At 34.4% G+C, this 18,758-nt stretch overlaps 1 protein-coding gene across 1 annotated transcript; it reads right to left on the bottom strand.

Annotated features, from left to right (window-relative positions):
- Nucleotides 1-1,648: 1,648 nt before the first annotated feature.
- Nucleotides 1,649-17,051, bottom strand: LOC105326814 (uncharacterized). Its single transcript, XM_020066624.3, has 7 exons — nt 16,919-17,051; nt 13,007-13,459; nt 11,112-11,233; nt 10,898-11,010; nt 5,786-5,968; nt 4,669-4,780; nt 1,649-2,950 (listed from the first exon to the last, which is right to left on the bottom strand). Exons 2-7 carry the CDS (start codon nt 13,456-13,458, stop codon nt 2,055-2,057), a joined length of 1,878 nt encoding a protein of 625 aa, XP_019922183.3. The 5' UTR covers nt 13,459; nt 16,919-17,051; the 3' UTR covers nt 1,649-2,054.
- Between the last annotated feature and the right edge of the window lie 1,707 nt (nt 17,052-18,758).

Genomic DNA, 18,758 nt, shown 5'->3' with positions numbered 1-18,758 from the left:
GTTTGAAATTGTTCTTTCACAATAATTGGCAAGTAAGTCTTTCGTTGGTAGAAATGCTTTACGCGATGTGATCCCTAATGTGGGAGGATAACCATCATTTGCAATCATTTTTCAAAACGTGCTTGATATTTTCTAAAGTCAATGTAAACATGGCGATAAAGAAGTTGCTAATCCTGTTAGTGCACATCCGTCCTTTTACAAATTTTTTTTGGAGATGATATATTTAACTTCGAACAATGTCATTGCTGTAAGTAATGGAAATTATTAAAAAAAAAAAAAAAAAGAAAAGAAATGTTACACTGAAATGTAGCCGTACAGCTTGAACAGGATCAGATTATAGAATATTTAAAAAAAATAGCAATGCTTGTTGTCAATTGTCTAACTGACTAATCCCCACATAATTTTTCTAATCCATAAACCTCCCTACTGCATTTTTGGCATAAAATGTCACCAATGCACACGTTCTTTGCAAATAACGATTTGCATCAACTTTGCAGCACTTCTCCCACAATTGTACCATTTCCAGTAGATGTTCTTTCCGGAAAGGCAAACGCAAAATCTTTGCTGGACATGATTTTATGTGTCACCTGTTTCGAGTAACCCAGATTGAATGAGTCTTCTTCTCAAACAAAGCGTGCTTACACTAAGGTATAGTTATGTTTGAGGGATTTCAGTACATTACATATTTTATCATAAATACATGTATCTTCAATTGGAGGAGCAAACATACATTAAAGAAAGAAAACCAAAGTAAAATACAAAATAAACAATTCTGTATATAAAATAAAAATAAAAAGGTGTTTACACAAACCAACAATTCTAAAAGAAAAAAAGTATGCCCACAGATGAAATCGAACCACGGCACAAACACATCCTGTGTAACATAGCCAGCGGTTTTACCTACTGAGTTATCCAGAAGTTATTCATAGTGATTGAAATATAGACCATTATGACAGAAATCAGTTTCCGAAATTTTTGTTGGATTTTGCAAAATTCAACCCTAAGGCCGGGGGACCCCTGATAAATTCTACCTAAAGGTAGTCCATCCATAACTAAGACGAATTTAACAATTTTGATTGATCTATACTACATCAAATACATCTTTTAAAGTTATTATGAGGCTTACAAAAACCAAATTCGGGGGTATGTATGTAGTCAAGTAATTGAACTTTTTGCACTGAAAACTTTTTAAAAGAGTTGTCTGCCCTTTGCAAAAATTTTAAAAAATCATTTTTTGAAAATATGTATGGTAAATTATAAACTTTTTTAGCTTATTCAAATAAAGGGTAAATTTTTGCAACGTTTTACCAATAGAAATGTGGAGAAATTACTTGTACTTGTATTGTTTGTATCAGTATGCTTACTGTTACTTACTGTATACAGGGAAATATTCACCCAGTCTGAGCAGGTGAATTTAAGACTAGGTGGATTTAAAACAATTTCTACATGATTGCTAATTAGAAAGTGTATTTATCATAAACAGTGTCTGAGCGTTTTCAAGACTAGTTAAAACCCTTTGCAACTGTAGCGGGGCGAAAAAAAGAAAAAAGAAAAAAAATAACCCTGTATACAGTAATTAAAATCCTAACTAATCCGCGCATGTATTTCAAAAGACATTAAAGACAAATCAAGCAATAAACAGTACCAATTATAACCTTTATTAAATATGTGGAATTTAAACCAATTTTTATAAATAACAAAGGTATCGACAATGTACATAATATAATACATGTACTTTAGTTTTATTCAGGATGTAATTCTTAACAACTATAAAAATACCAGCTCGAACTGAGATTCAGATGATCATCGCCAGAGGTCGATTCGACTGTTTTAATTTTGTTTTGTGAACATATAATGCAATATATGCGCAAGGTGATGAAACCATTGATTGTCCTGCAGAGAAATGCAATTACTAGTCCAAGTTTAAATTTACTTTTAAAAATGTAATAAGCGTAGAAATGTTCGCGTCTAACAAAGTAATACAACTGTAAACCTACAATGTATACCCTTCATTTATTTTTTAAAACAAATCCTGAATTACTTTTTAAATGAAATTATTTGATATTTAGTTTTGGTCTGTGAGGACTTAAATATTTTCTTTTTGAGTCATATCTCGTCACTTTTCTCAGACGCATGTTGTGTCTAAAAGGTTGTTTTGAGCTAGCACTTGTGGTCGATATTGATGTTTCGGTTTCATAATCGGATAAACTATCTGATTCCAGATCTGAAATCGTCATATCAGCTTCGTTGTTTCTTTGCTCAGCTGTAGATGAAACATCTGTTCCATCTCCTGACATTGAAGAACATTTCATTTTGGAATTTTCAAAATAGATGGGATTTTCATCATCAGTCTTCATTTCGAGATCGTCATTACAGAGTTTTTTTCTGATAGGAATTTCAATTTGTTCGTTTGTTTTTGTATTTTGATCTTGGTAGAAACTTGAAGCAGGTGACATATCAAATTCAGATTGAGATATTTCATCAGCAGACATTTTCTGTTGTACCGTGTTCAGTTTTGCTATCGATTCAATCTCAGTGACGTCTTCATTGCATGGGTGTTCGTTAATTTTCGCTTTTTCTTTTATAAGTGTCGGTTGCTGCGTTAGAGGCTCGTATCGTTGAACAGCCAAATCATCCTTAGTGTCATTTTTGTGATTTTGACCTGCGATATTCGAAGGTGTTGTTGAATATTCATTTGCCCTATTATTGTCAATCAAGATCATCTCATCAGATTTTGAATTTGAAACCGTTGTGTGTGAAAGTGATGTGCGTTTATCCTCGAAACAACGATAAATGCTCGTTGTTTCATACTGTTCTTTTTCATGCGTCTTCTCGGTGAAACTAAAAGAAGTGTTCTTATCATACTTTTTTAAACAAACATATTTATAACCAAGATCTTCTGTATGATTTTGGTTACTTTTGGTGTAAAAAACGGTTGAATATGGCATTTCTGAAACAAATAAAACAAAAGTTAAAACTAATAAACTTACTAAATAAACTTGCAAGTTTATGATGGGTACTATGTAAGTTGCATAACTAGTTACTTAAGCATTAAATCATTATCTTTTAAGAGATGCTGAGTAGTTTATAGAGGATATCTACATTGTGTGATTTTAAAAAGCACAAATAAAATCACACATTTTAAGGGCTATTGAATTCATTCCTTAAGATCAAATTCTCTGCTATTGAGTGCAGAAAAATGATTTTGTGATCTTTGAACTGATTAGAAAAGTGTGCAAAACTCAAACGTAAAGGCATGCTGATTGATACGTTTTGATGTAAGTCCTGTTGCGACTTAGTCAACATGCTTTATATGATAAAAACTAATTTATTCATTTAATCAGAAAGCACGTTAAAATCAAAATTGAACCTCATGCTGACGACATGGTTTTATTATCTGAATCGCGAGAAGGCCTACAAAACATGCTTGATACACTTTATGGATATTGTAATGACTGGAAACTATCAGTTAATGTGTGTAAAACAAAAATAGTAGTTTTTAGAAAATCTGGTCGTTTGAAACAAGCTGAAAGGTGGTTTTATAATAAGGAGGTGGTTGAAATTGTTAATCATTTTACTTATTTAGGGCTAACACTGTCATATACAGGTAGCCTTTTTAAATCCCATTTGCAGCTGGTATTCCAAGGAAGAAAATGTATGTTTAAGCTTATGAAAACAATGAAAAATGTATACTTTAATTATGTTTCTCGTCTATCACTATTTGATGTGTAGGTAGTGTATTGATCTATGCAGGTGAAGTATAGGAATTTCATAAGGGTGATGCTATTCAAAAAATACATTTGGAATATCTTAAAATCATGTTAGATATAAGAAAAATACTTCACCATTGATGGTGTATGATGAATAAGGACGCTTGACACTATGCGCTCTAAGAAAAATTCGTATTGTTAAATTTTGATGTAAATTATTAGAATCTGAGAACTGTATAATGAAAAGTATTATCAAGATATGTTTGAAAGGGGTGAAAAATATCCATGAGTGAAATACAACTAGCTACTTTTTTTACATCATCAAAATGTGTTTAGTATAGATATCTAACAACAAGTTGTGTCTACAGTCTTATTTATCAAAACCAATTGCAGCAAAGTATATTCATTTATTTACAAGATATTAACTTAGTGCACATTCATTAATAATAGAGAAGGAAGATTTACTCAGCTATTAACTAAAATGCAAAGATTATGTATTTTTTGTCATTTGGATGTTGAAGATGAGTATTACTTTATCTTTAAAAGCTCGCTGTATCATGAATATAGAAAACTGTATATCTAAAATACTATTGGTGTAAACCAAGTATGTTCAAACTGTTACAATTATTGTCAACTGAAAATACTACTGGATTAAGTAAGCTAGGAAAATATCTACAGAGAGCAGAAACACTTAGAAATTTGTTTGTAATAGATAAATAGAAAAAACTTTGATGTATTTAGTACTTGTATTGCTACATATTATTTCTTATAATGTGTATGTATTCTTTGTATCTGATGAGCCATTTGGCTTAAGGAATAAATAAACTTAACTTAACTTTTTTGCATTGATGTCGATGCAAAGTGAAATAATGTAAAGTTTGATAATTAGATTTTATAACATGTTGCTATGTTATTAGACCTCGCGATGTTACAAGAAGATGATTTAACCAAAACCAACCTCTAAACAGATGACGTCTCTGGTTCTGCACACCCCCGACAGACCCATGTAGTAGCACTTCCTCTGCGCTGAATTCCATCAAAATATCTTCATATGCAATTTTGCGGTGCATCTACAACAATAATTAACGTGTAGATGAAATTCTGACTGAACTAAGACCTCAGGACCAGGGGCCCGTTAAACAAACATTCTTATCATATGACTAATGACCAAAACGTTTCATAATTTCTGTGTTAATCTCCCGAAGAATAAGAACTCTGTGTAATGATATAGCAAACTATTCAAAAAAGCTAAAATTAATATATGGCGTTTTTTCTTTACTAAAAAAGCTACCAGTTAAACAAATCGTATCTGAAAATTGAAGGAAAATCTGATGGGTAATTTGTTAACCATCAAGCCTCTTTATGAATTGTTTTGTGGTACGGAAGTGATACATATGTAGATAAGTCAGATCTAATGACAATGTTAAAAGATTATACGATAGTTTTGTGAAACCCAGCCCTGATGATCTACTGGTATATCTGTTACTTGTTTCACCCGTTAACATACTCGTTATAATATTGCAAATTCGTTATAATATTTATAACGAATTTGCAATTTTCTTCGTAACTACAAATAATGCGTACTAACTAAAACAATATATACATATGTGATAGATAAATGTGTATCTTTATGTCAAAATAAATACTTTTCAATAATTGTGGTCAATTATATATTGTAAATCCTAGAATATGAACGGTTTTGGTAAAAATTTTGCGAAATTCGTTATATCTTGTTTCGTTCAAAGCTTCAGAGTGGAATTTTTTTTTACAAGGAATCGTTAAAAATTTTGCAAGATACTTTACAGAATTTAGGTTTAACTTGATATCGCTTTATCCGTTTACTTACTAAACTACATGTAGTTACACCTTAGACATACAAATAAAATCAAGCACCTACATTTACCTCTTTGAAATGAAGTACTCTACAACTCTTCAATGATAGCCAAAAGAGGCATGTGTATGTAGACCAGTATCTAGTCAAAGCGTGTATTTTTTGACTCAAAGTTTACATAACTGGTTGAAGACTAAAGCGTGTCTATCACATTAAGTAAAACCGTATTAAATCAAATTCATACCTTAATAATGGCCGTTTGTATAGCCCAAATAGGAAAGCAAGCGACACAGCACAGGATATTTTCCAGAGTTCCAAATGTTTCTGGCTCATCTCCGTTCGTAATTAAGAGTCTTGCTCCAATAGATTTGCACTTTTCTTCAGTGATTTTTCTACACCATCGTTCAACCGAGCCATTAAACGATATCTATGTATGAAGTAATAAAAATCACTAATTAATTGCAAAATATACTAATGTCTTTGTTGATAGAGCAATTTGTTTCGAAATACTTTGTTCTATTTTATATGACCCGACATTTTTCTTCATTTACTTAAAGCTGACATGAATTCATAAAAGCATTTGGTCGCCATATTATTTTCGATCGCTACTGCCACTGGGGTATATATACCGGGTGAGAAAGTTACGATCGGTTGCTTTTCGATCGAGGCATGCACGTTGCACGGACTTCTAAATGCATGAACTACACATTGTAGTAAAATGTAGTAATAAAGAATAAAGAAAACAACAATCAATGAAATACAAAATATATTTATTATTTGAAAGGATGTCCAAGGTATCCGTATTATTTTGCACAGACGGTGCTGCCTTACTTCGCATGATTATCGAACACGTGTGTCGTTCATACGGAGTGCATAACGTCTTCATCTTCTTGAAAACCCCGGTGACACTACATGTACATCCAACACAGTAGCTAAATGAAAGTAAATCCGTAGCTTAATGAAAGTAAATCTACGTTTCCATCCGTTCCTACAAAAAACTCCCCGTTTATAAAATCCATGCGATAGTTGACATTGCTCGATCTACCACAGTGTGTGGTTTGCGCATGTGCCATGTTATAACAAAAACAGGAAAACGGTCTACAATTATCGAGGAATTTTAAAAGATTTCAGCCTGTCTTGTTTCGTCGTATTGGACATATCTTGCCAGTGCAGTGGTTGTCGTATTATTTTTCTTCAAAACGCTTTTCTATGCGTCTTTTTGTCCAAGGTAACGTGTCCGCGTGTATGAAATTCCTGAATGCGGTGAATTCTCGGCCTTATATAGGGGGTGTGTAGCGATGAGCAGAACAATAGAAATCGACAACTAATATGGCGGTAGTCGGAGATAAAAGGGAAATAATGCGTATTTATGAATTCATGTCAGCTTTAAGTTTATTTTACATCAAAACAGAAACAGTTCGTATTTTTATCGCGTGAATAGCTGTAAGGTAACACACGCTTACCTTTTTAAAAGGGTTATAAAGCAAGCGCAGTTGCCGCTAAAATCACAGACAGTTTATAAAGAATTGTTTTATTAATATCCTTGATCTTGATTATTTCTTGTCTTTGTTTTCCTGAGGCCCGTTTCAGAAAACTATCCTATGACTAAGATCTGTCTTAAGACCAAAATTTGTCATGTGATCTCATTGCTGTTTCACAAAACTGTCATATGTTAGATTTGTTTAACCTTTAGACAACCAGATACTTGTCACAAATATGGCGACAGCCTTTATTTTGGTTCAACAGAGACCGTTCAGTATATAGTTCGAGTGCGCATGACTTTGCACAGCTTTAAATTCCATGTAATTGTTTTTGCAAAGTTATAACTTTTTTTAGTATTTCATGTAAAATTGAAACTTTCGTACATTTCTAACAAATGCTCTTATTGTAAAAATAGATAACTTAAGACGACTTCAAGAAAATCGGGAGAAAATGCGTTGGGGTTTTTTCCTCGCTAGGTATAACATTGATACAATAGGGACATAACTTCATACGACATCGTCGACATTGCCGATATTTGTTTTACATTAACATCGTCGATATCGAAACGTCGACGATGTGAAACCGATATCATGTTTACATCGTCGACATCACAAATGTATCCGATGTTGAACTGATATTGAGATTATATTGTTTACATCACAGATATTGTGTTAACGTTTACATCGTAGACAATAAAAAAAGGAACGATGTAGACACGATGTCGACTCGATGTCGCTCAACATTGACGGTGTAAACAAGAATGCACACCATGTACACACAATGTCGACTCGATGTTGGTCAGCATTGTGATATTGACATTCTGACGAGGTAAACAGGTACGGTGTAGACAAGATGTCGACTCAATGTCGATGAACATTAAGGTGTCGATTATGTCGATGATGTAAACAAAAAGGTGTATTATGTGGATACAATGTCGATTCGATGTTTGTCAATATTGCTACATCAACAATGTCGTCCATGAAACAGGATTAAAAAAGTACGATATAGACTCGATGTTTACTCAATGTCTAACAACATTGCGATGTCGACGATGTCAACAAGAAAGAATGTGCACGATTTCGACACAATGTCGATTTGAAGTTTGTCAACAGTGCGATGTCGACAATATTGATAAAACATTGTGCATTGGACATACTTCGGTTCACAAAAGTTCATGTTCATGAAAGTTCAAGAAATTGTATTTGATAATGTAGGATAGAAACAATAAGATTTGGATATTTAGAGATAAAGAGATAAAAATAACTCCATAGACTATATAACCGATGCAAATATTAATGATATTAGTTGCTTGGAGATGTTGTTAATGCTTCTATGTACGCGGTGACTGGTTATTGTCCGTATATATCCGGATGGTAAGGTTGGTCATCAATGCATACGTAATGGTTGTTTATATTTTAGATGGTTCTGCCGGTTGTTTATAAAAAAGGCAAAGTGTGAAGGCACTTATTTTGTTGTCTGTGATTAGGAAAGTAAAGGACGGGCGTTTAGAGAATGTGACGGAGTTTGAAAGCGCACGGAAACGATGCAGTTAATGGATATAGCCAAAGCAGTGATCGATATTACGGGGAAGGCCATGGGTGAGTTGTTGGAGTTAGCAGGTAAATTGTCAATGTGTAAAGTGTGTATTTTGAATAGATTAGCATTGATAATGTTTCAGTCTTGGGCGCCTGATCTACTTATATTGTTGCTATAAGTATCTTCAAGATTTTGACGCTGCTTGTTGCACTTTTGTGTACTAGCGGCAAATGGAAAAGGGGCAGTCCAAAGGGCAGCTGTTGCAGGATGATGACGCGGGTCCGAGATAAGATAGATAGTCGATTTTTTTTTAAACAAGGGGTTATTCGACTGTGGTTGTCCAGTACATCTCGCCTATGGTACTGAATCATTGATGATAAATACATTATAGAATATTTTTGATGAGATGGGATGTGGGAGATCTTGGATAAGGGAATCCGGTTGCATCAAATCCAGTGAAAGAATATTTTTAAATTGTACAAATGGAGCAACAGCCCATTTGGTACCAAAAAAGGCTAATCCCAATGTTTCAGGATGTAAAGACTTGGGAGTTGATCTGTCTTATGGCTATCTTTTTAGAATTGTTACGGAGGATGCACGGGTTTAGGATCAGCCTGTACCCTTTTAAGTTGTTTATAATAGGTTACGTGTGTATTTGCGGAAAGTTGGTATTGATGAAGGAGAGACTCCACACAGTTTTCGGACAGGTTGTGCTGTTGTGTTGGCTAAGTGAGGATCAGCGAGTGAGGTGGTTCAAATAATGAGACATGTCGGTTGGTTTGGAGAAGGCAGTGCCAAGTATTATAGTAGACTTCTAGCTTTGGTAGAATCAGAATTTGTAGCTGGAAGATTGGCGACAAGCGTGAAATACATGTATGCAGGAATGATAAAGAAGTATCGGGAGTGTATGTAGTATAATAATCTTGATTCAGCCTTTCAGAAAGGAAGTGATGAGATGGAGATAAAAATATACTTCATGTTTATTCACATATGGTCTAGATCTATGAAAATAATTTATACTTTGTATGTTTTCTATTGATACATGTTCTAATGAGTAAACTTTTTGTAACATATAAAGGGATTGATTGTGTGTTCTATACTAGGTTAATATAATTATGTATTTGTTCAATGCTATATATAAAGAAGTTATCTGATAGTAGTGAGTGTTGTGCTAGATATTGAGATTAAATTTTAGAGTTGGATTTCTAGATATAGGCTTTTACACCCAATACTTTATAAAGTAACTGAGATTGAAATGTGATTCAACATGTGATACGGGAATTTCTCGCATTATCGCCGATGTGAGATCGGTTTGTCCTGTGTGAGACAGCAGTGTGAGATTTTTCTGTCTTACACTGTGTGTTACTACGCCGTTTTAAAACGTAAACAAACGTTGTCTGCTGTAGGGAAATGCAAAATGGTGGATTGAGATTATCCATTAAGTAATTGTTTTGCTTAATTAATTACAATTTATCATATTTTTAATTAAAAAAACTGTCGTATGCTCTCATTTTGACTTGCACTATTTGAAGCACGCGGAGGGATGAACTGAAAGTTATCTTTTGAACGTCATAACAGAAAGTTGTCAAACATCATTTTTTAAGGTAATATAATGCGAGAAAAATAATCATTCATTATATACTCGTGTGGGATAGTGAAATTCCACCTCGGGGCCAAGATTCACGGTCAAGGACTCGGCAAAGCCTCGTCCTAGACCGTGAATCTTGTCCCCTCTGTGGAATTTCACTATCCCGCACTCGTAATAATGAATGATTCTATTAATCACAATTGTAATCACGTGTTACCGAAGTGACGTCATTCCTTTTCGCTGTTTGATGGGAGGAGGATGTGTATACAGTAAGGGAAGAAAGAACAATGAGGAGTTGGGTTGTACGATTTTGCACCCACCAACTCGTTGGGTTGCATTCTCAACTTAGCTTCCTAGATTTGAGACTTTTACACCCAATATTATATAACGGAATTAAGATTAACATGTGATTCCACATGTGATACGGGAAATATAAGCGTGACTGACAATGCGCAGTACGACTTTGAAACTTGCCAGTTTCATAACTTACATGTATTTATATTTCTCTAACACAGACTGTCTAATTCCATTCCATTCAAATGTACGCAAAATTTGTTAGACATTAATTAATCTGCCTGCATTAAACATACAGTGCAAGATGAGAAAGTACGAGTGCATCTTTCCCAGAATTCCTACTCATAATTCTAAGCATGATTAATTCAACCAAAAAACGTAGTTGCTACTGTACGAGGGCGCTAGCAATGTTTTTATCTTTGCTCTGCAATGCTCTGTGTTCAGAATTGTACCAACCTCCAAGCAAAATTTGCCTTGTGCTTCCATAATTTTGGAACATCTCATGATTTGTGCATTGATTTGCTCGCCTATAGTTCCATCAGTTGGATCAACCATTAACAAACAAGGCGCTATTAAAACAAAACAAAATTAATTATTCAAATAATTCTGGGCTACTGTTCAAAAACTAAAAAATTGCAAAAAATGCAATGTCCATCAAAATTTAATTTACCTCTTTGCTTATTCTTTAATCTTGTTCCATTTCTAATCATCGTCAAACCAAATACCGATATTCTTTCCGTTAGACACAATCTAATGGTTTCCAGCTGATGTGCATTTTCTACGGTCAATATCCTACAACAAACGCATTTAAATTGAGTTTGTTTTTCTTTTCACATGCAAGTCTCCTTACATATTTTCCACGAATTTGGATTTAACTTTCTGAACGGGGTAAATTTTATACGTCAGTAACCCTCTAGCCCCCCCCCCCCCTCCCTTTTTATAAAGATCTAGATTTTTCATCCCCTATAAATATTACTTGACATATTACATGTATATCATGTTTCATTTAGGCTACTATTGAACAGAAAAACAACAAAACCATCCTAACGCAAGATAAGAATAAGGGCGACCAAATTTAACCATTTGCTTTTGTTTTTCGTGTTTTGGTTTTTTTTTTATATTTACATTTGCCAGTGTCTTCGTCCGTTATAACACTACGAATCAAATTTGTAACGTATAGTTTAGTATATTTCATCAAAGATGCAAATGTTGGAGCGCAATCGGGTTATAATGGCAATAATTTAATATTTAATCGTACCACTGCTGACAGTATAGGTAATAAGAAATCATTCTTATTCCTTGAATATTATGAGGTGGTCATTGCAGTCGAGGCGTGATCAAATCTATCATAATTGCCATTCGGGCCTCATTGGATCCGAATACGCCCCGACCATAATGTTCATCTCATAATACTTAAAAAATTATTCCGTATTCCTTAATGCAATCTTCGCCTCGCATTTGAAAATCCTTAAATTACATGATCAAAGTCGTGAACATTTTTTTAGATGGTCAATATATTTTTATCAAAATCCATCTATTTATGAAAGTGGTAAAATGTACCAATCACAATTATAAACAGATGTTTTTTACCTGGTGTGATTTCATTAAGAGCTAGTTCGATCGCTAGCTCTAGTCGCCATGATTCGACTGAACTCAATTTAGCCTCAGTCACAAAACTCAATCAGAGGACAGACATTTTCTGCTTTGCGATATTACTTGTCCATACCTATTTCAATTCATTCCAATCGAGTAATGGTTTCTTTATTTCTCTGAGATATCTTTATGGAAAATATCACGTTTAACTTAAAAGCGTATTATTTTTCTTATAACTGTAACATTTCGGGTATATTTAGTGGTTAGGATCAGGTAGTTTTATATTTTCAAGGGGGTAATATATGTTACATATAGGATATTATGGAGGGTAATCGTGTTCAAAAATCCAGATCTGTAAACCAGTAAATTCGAATATGCAATCGTGTTGGAGTGTGAATCTGAGTATAAATGTGTGTTATTCTGTCCAATGTACTTTATACAGCTGAAAATCAAACGCCAACATCGTGAAGAAATCAAGGGCATGTTAAAAATATATGAAATGAGAGAGGAATAGTAAATTTTATATGTTTTACAATTTTTTTGTCAATTACCACTATCTGACAAACCATTGAATTACTTATTGAAGATATACTTACTTTGTATCATAAAAAAGGAATGTAGTTTGAAGTTTCATTTAACATCCGTTACTTTATCTTTTCATACTGTACCAATCTTTTAAATTGTTTATTAACAGTCTTAACTAAAACGAACCAAGTCCGTAAAAGTATTAGTAAAGAAAGAGCCACGACAATTGGAAGACATATGCGTCTACTGTCATAAGCTTAATATGCTCCTTGTAATTTTTCTATCCACCTTGTTTCAAAAATTCATCACACCGAGAAAAAAAATGCCATCTGGTGTTCAGTACGAACTTGAGATGCAAAAGTGGAGAGTAAACAAAAAAGGATATGGTCATAATGAAATCAGAATCAGATCACAGATCAACACAAATTACTCATGCATAATAATTACCATGCACCTCCGTTCTCGCTTATCTCACCAAGTTGGGGTTTGTTCATTCTAGTTGCGTGAAAAAAAACATTCACTTCCTCGGGATCATATGTTATGAAGCCAGTTTTCTCTAAATGAAATAAATCATTAATTTGTGTTGGGCTCAAGGCAAAGTCTTCCCAAGGAATGATGGTAAGGCCATTGTATTGAGTGTTGTATTCCTTGAGGTGTGATGTTGCTTTTTGCTCTTTTTGTGCATATGTTATGCGATCATTGAAATCCTCTGAAGAAGCATCGTGGTGTCTTCTCTCACTTGGGAAGGACATTTGACAGGGATTTTGGAAAGGATTGGCATGACCTTTTGCGTTGTTTGTAAGACATCCACCACCCCAAAGGTAGCCGTCCACCATTACACTCGCACTGGGCAGTGCCTCGGGGTAGCGTGGCTCGGTATTTCCTGCTGATATCTCCATCCTAAATTAGTAAAATATTTGAATTACCGACTCTGTAATTTCCATCAACATATAAATTATGATTTATAAGAACAGAACCAAAACAAATGAACTTAATTAGCTCTGGTATTAAAGAGTTTAAACAGGAGATATTTCTACTATTTAGTTTTACAGGCCTATGTAATCATCTTAGTATCTTGGGGGGGGGGGGGGGGGGGGTGTCACAAGACGTTTTACAAGTGTTTATCTTTTCTGTTAATTTAGCTTATGATTCATTATCTTTGATTAATTAATCTATCACATTGGCTGTGAATACATGTATAACATGCATCAAACACAATCTCAGAGAGAGAGAGAGAGAGAGAGAGAGAGAGAGAGAGAGAGAGAGAATTATGACATCTAATAAAAACCAACTTCGTATTGAATCGGCAACTTTGTTTTTACAAACTTTTAGCTTTGAACACCGAGTACGCAAAATGACTTAGAAATATAGGTGGCGGAGAAGGCAAAGGTACAGTACCACAAATCAAATTACTAAAGTACTGGTCGGCGGTTACCTTGTTGTCAAGTTGTTGGGAATATTGCATTAAGAATTCAGTTACGGGCAGTGTAGAGTTTTCCCTAAAAGCTCTCAAAGAAGCAACATACTCCTTTCTTAATGATTTCATAAAAAATAAAGTTTTCTAATGTCTACAATTTTCTTGGATTTTGATGATTAATAAAAACAAGTGTTTGAACATGTGAACTCTCATTGTGTCAAGTATAGTAGTACAATTAATAATGATAAAATCACCTTCACTGTTGGAAAGCATGAAAGATAGGGAATCCAATACTCCCGTTATTTAATGTATTATCTTAATAGTAAATTGAATTAAGGTCGAAGGGATTCTGTTTTGACCTATCTCCGCAATGTGAAGATTTCTACTACGTAATTCCAAAACTATATTTTCATGAATTATGATGGGTTTTTTTCTTTTCGAATATATTTTCAATTGAAAATATACAGTTTTTTTCACAAGAATAAGGTTGAAAGTTCTATTGAAAGGTGTTAGGTTAAAACTGTATAACAAACCATTAGTTGTTTGTCATAATGAACGATTAATTTATTCTGTTTTTTTGGCCTCGCTCTGTGGGCGCCCTATAGTGATAAGTCTGTCTGTCCGTCCGTCCGCCTGTCCGTCCGAGACCTCTTGTCCAAAGCATATCTTCTCTCCCCTTGGCCCGATCTAGTTCATACTTAAACCACAGAGTGCCTTTGGGTTAAGGGTGTGCAGTGACCTTGAACCATGTTTCTAGGTCTAAAGTTAAGGTAACAGTAGAATTATATGAAAATCTTTGTCCGGAGCATATCTTAACTCCCTTGGTCAAATCAAGCTCTTACTTCACTCACATAATGTCTAAGGTCAAAGGATGTGCAGTGACCTTGAATGAAGTTTGTAGGTTAAGTGTCAGTCATATCGGACCAGGCAAAATCCTTTTTTTACAGAGCATATATACTCTCCGCTTACCCCTATTTGGCTAATGCTTTACATAAAGAGAGGTTTTGAGAAAAAGGCGTGCGGTGACCTTGAACCAAGTTTCAGGGTTAAATGTAAAGGTCATTGCAGAATTATTTGAAAAATCCTTGTCCGGATAATATCTTCTCTCCCTTTGGCTCAATCCGACCCATACTTAACCCACAATGTGTCTCGGATCAAAGAGTATGCAGTTATTTTGAATGATGTTTGTAGCTAGGTCAAGTGTCAAGGTCTTATCCCTTTGTGCATGGACATTAAACCAAGTAAATGTGAATGTCATAGCAGATCCCTTTATTATCAGTTTTAGACCGTAGATTATTTCCCATTTGCTTACTCTTTCTCAGATTAAACAGAAATGCCTGTATGTAAGGGGTCATGAGATTGAAAAAAGTTCTATGATAGCTGGAATATATATATCTAAGTTATAGGTCAAGGTCAAAGCAAAATTGTCTGAAATGCTTTTCATCCTATTGTCCTTTGAGATGGTCACCATCTCAATGTTGTCTGAAAACTTGTCAAATATATTCTTGTTCATTCCAATTGAAGGTTTTGTTGATAGTTTATATGTACATTACTTAGTGAAGCTATACCAGACAGGAATGCTAAAAACTTGAAGCATTAGTTAAGGACATATGTTTATAAAGCCCTTTCAGCCTTTGAAGAATTAAAGCCATTGCAATCATTGGTTTGTATGGTAACATTAGTTGAAACATTAACTATTCAAAATTTTTAATGCCTCAGGCAAGTGTCTGTCTTATATCGTTCGTAATTATAATTATTTTGATCATGACAATGATATGGAAGGTTATTCCATATGTTTATGTGGTCTGGCGAAATTCGGATGCTGAACTTTCTCACTCTTGGATTTATATCGTTCCGCCCAAAAAGGCCATTGATTTGGTCTAAAATGTGCTAGGCAGTTGCGCGTGCTGTACAGTGTCTATCGGAAAGGTGAGTTACCCTAATGTAGCAGTAATGTTGACCTGTCGTTACATGACGTTTTGGCCTTCATAGTGAGTCTTCAATACTGCCGGTTGTATTGAACTTCCGGTCAAGCCTTAGACTGATTTAGTGGTGTCTAAAAGATCTAGCGATCTGAGATGAAAATTATGAATTAGGAAAAGGCGTTTTATTGATTAGGACATCATGTTTAAAGGTTAAAAGTAAATACAGCAAATATTGTGAAGGGAAACAAACAAACTGTGAAACCAAGCCCCCCCCCCCCCACCTGGAAAATTCAATTTAATAAATTCAAAGTAAATTTACGGACAAATAGGGCTCGGAACCCTAACCTCTATCACCCATCCCCGAAAAACAATTGCCCTGTCGGACCCCCCCCCCCCTTAAAAAATTCTGGATCCGCGCATGCGTAGTTTCTAAGTAACACATTCGTTGACTACCGGAACTTGAATTTTAAAAATGCCCCTTCATTCACATGAAACAGTAAATTGTATTTAATATCTTTAAACTACATGTGCCAAATTAAGAGTAGAAAATATTCAAGCCAAAGACCATTGATCCTTACATCTAGACTTCCAAAGTTCAAGAACATAATAAATCCTTTCCATGTATAGTTAAAGAGTTTAGAGGAATTTAAAGGAATGGTTTGTTTACGTTCTTCTAAAAGTGCTAGCTTTCAATACTTTTGTGGCCATCTTGCGCAGATCTAGAAAGGAATCTGTGGAGGGGTGGGGGTTCGCAACCTCCGAAGATTTTTTAAACTAATTTACAAAAACATGCTTAGCAAATATAGGTCTTGGGTCCTACCAGCAAAAAAAATTATCTTTCGGACACCTTGATACAAACTGCAAAAAAATGTGCAAGTAATACATAACCGCTAGATAAATAGCTAGTTTTGTTTAAAATAAAAAGAACTGAATGACATAACCAAAATAAGTCAAGTCGACCGGAGCATAGTAATCTACAGCAAGAACAGTGTTTGGAAATTAAAAATATAAACTGACCTTCTAGTTCACACTTCAAACATTCCTGTTGTACTGCACAATATTTACCCACAAATATAGTTTATCATTTTAAGTGCATATCGTTGCATAGAAATTATATTGATTTTAATAAGAAGTTTCAAAGGGGATTTGAGTATAAGCGTCATAAAGCGTTTTATAATACAACAATGAACATTTAAAGGGAATACTTAATGGAAAGTTTTCCATCAAATAACAAATCATTATTTTTAAATGTAACGAGTTAAACCAAATCATAAGCTGTATAAATATACAGATTGATTAGATGTTTTAAATAAAATTGATAACATACATGTTCATGCATACGAATCTAATAGTTGTCCCCCTCCTCCACCACAAAAACGCATATAAAGCTGCTAGAGGTGTTGGAAATTAGATTAAATCAATTAATGTTTTTTTTATTAAGTGGGTGTAAATACTAAGAACACTGTGCCTGATATTTATGCCAGTGCCAAGTGGCATTTTTGTTACCGCTTAAGAGGCAGTTTCGGAAAAAATTATACATACAATATGATAGAGCATTGCCTAGAAAGTATATAACCACTTTTGTATTTAGTGTGTTTAACCTGACGGGTGAGATATTTACCTTTAAAAATTAATATCCCATAGGAAAATTATAATTCCCATAGGAGAAATGATTCTCCTGCAGGAAATATTGACAATCCTATAGGATTTTCTAAAAATCCTAGACGAATTATATTTCCTGTAAGAGAATGGTGTTTCCTGTGGGAACTGACTAATCGTATTTAAACGCAAGATCTATGAAAACAATTAGTTCCATTAAATATTTTATGCAATTTACTACTGATAACATCTCTTTACCTGCCCAGACTTTCTCCGGAGCACGCTACCGACCTCGGAAAATCAAATATGTTAAATTTACATCAAGACCGAGAGTCGCCATTTTCACATGTAAACAAACTGCACAACTTCACTTTACAGGGCTAGGTATGGTGTTTAAAAGACTATCAGAGACAATTAAAGAGTCGATTTCAGTAGTAAATTACATGAAGAATTTAATTGTACTAATTGTTTACACAGAATTTGCGTATAAATAATATCAATCAGTCCATAACTAGCGCAATTTTTTGTGCATAATAAATACACAATTTTTTCAATGAGTGGCACTGTAGCTCCCAGGTCGTCCATCCGAATTTTTTCAGACCGGGAGCTACAGACCTGCCGCTTTGGAGGATAACTCCATTATGAAGAAGACTGCAGCTTTGGAGGATAACTCCATTATGAAGAAGCAAACTGCAAAGGAAGAAAACTCCATTAACTATTACAACCCCCCCCCCCCCCGCCACCCCCAGAACTCTTTCCAAATGCTTTTTCACAATATATTAACTTTGACAGACAGCTTTCATTCTTTATCTTTTCTAGAATGTGAATTTACTCATTTCTTTCAGTGAAATTCCTGTGCAGAATAAAAGAATAAGACAAACAATAGCCCCCTTCCCAACGATAAATGTGGAGTCAGTTTTTATTCTGTGTCAGGAGACTTTTTTAAAAACATTATATATTATTATACTTTCATGTTAAATACTGAAATCTGATTGGTTTAGACGCAGTTGATAATCCGTTCTATTAGCCTCAGCGTAAGCAACACATTTAGCAACGGGTAACACAACGAATTGTTACATGCGCGTAAACTATGCGCGTACGGTTCGCCAACGAATTCACGTCATTTATATATAAAAGTAGAAAAGTTTTCTGTAAAATTAAGACATTCAGTATAATAAAATAAATAGGGCCTGTTTAGGAGGGTAAGAGTTGAAATTGACACCCTTCGAAAACCATTGTCAACCTTCGCTTCGCGTCG

The sequence above is a fragment of the Magallana gigas genome, chromosome 2 (genome assembly GCF_963853765.1).
Source record: "Magallana gigas chromosome 2, xbMagGiga1.1, whole genome shotgun sequence".
Classification (NCBI taxonomy): domain Eukaryota; kingdom Metazoa; phylum Mollusca; class Bivalvia; order Ostreida; family Ostreidae; genus Magallana; species Magallana gigas.
Note: the sequence above shows the minus strand (reverse complement) of the source record. Positions and strands in the feature narration are given on the sequence as shown.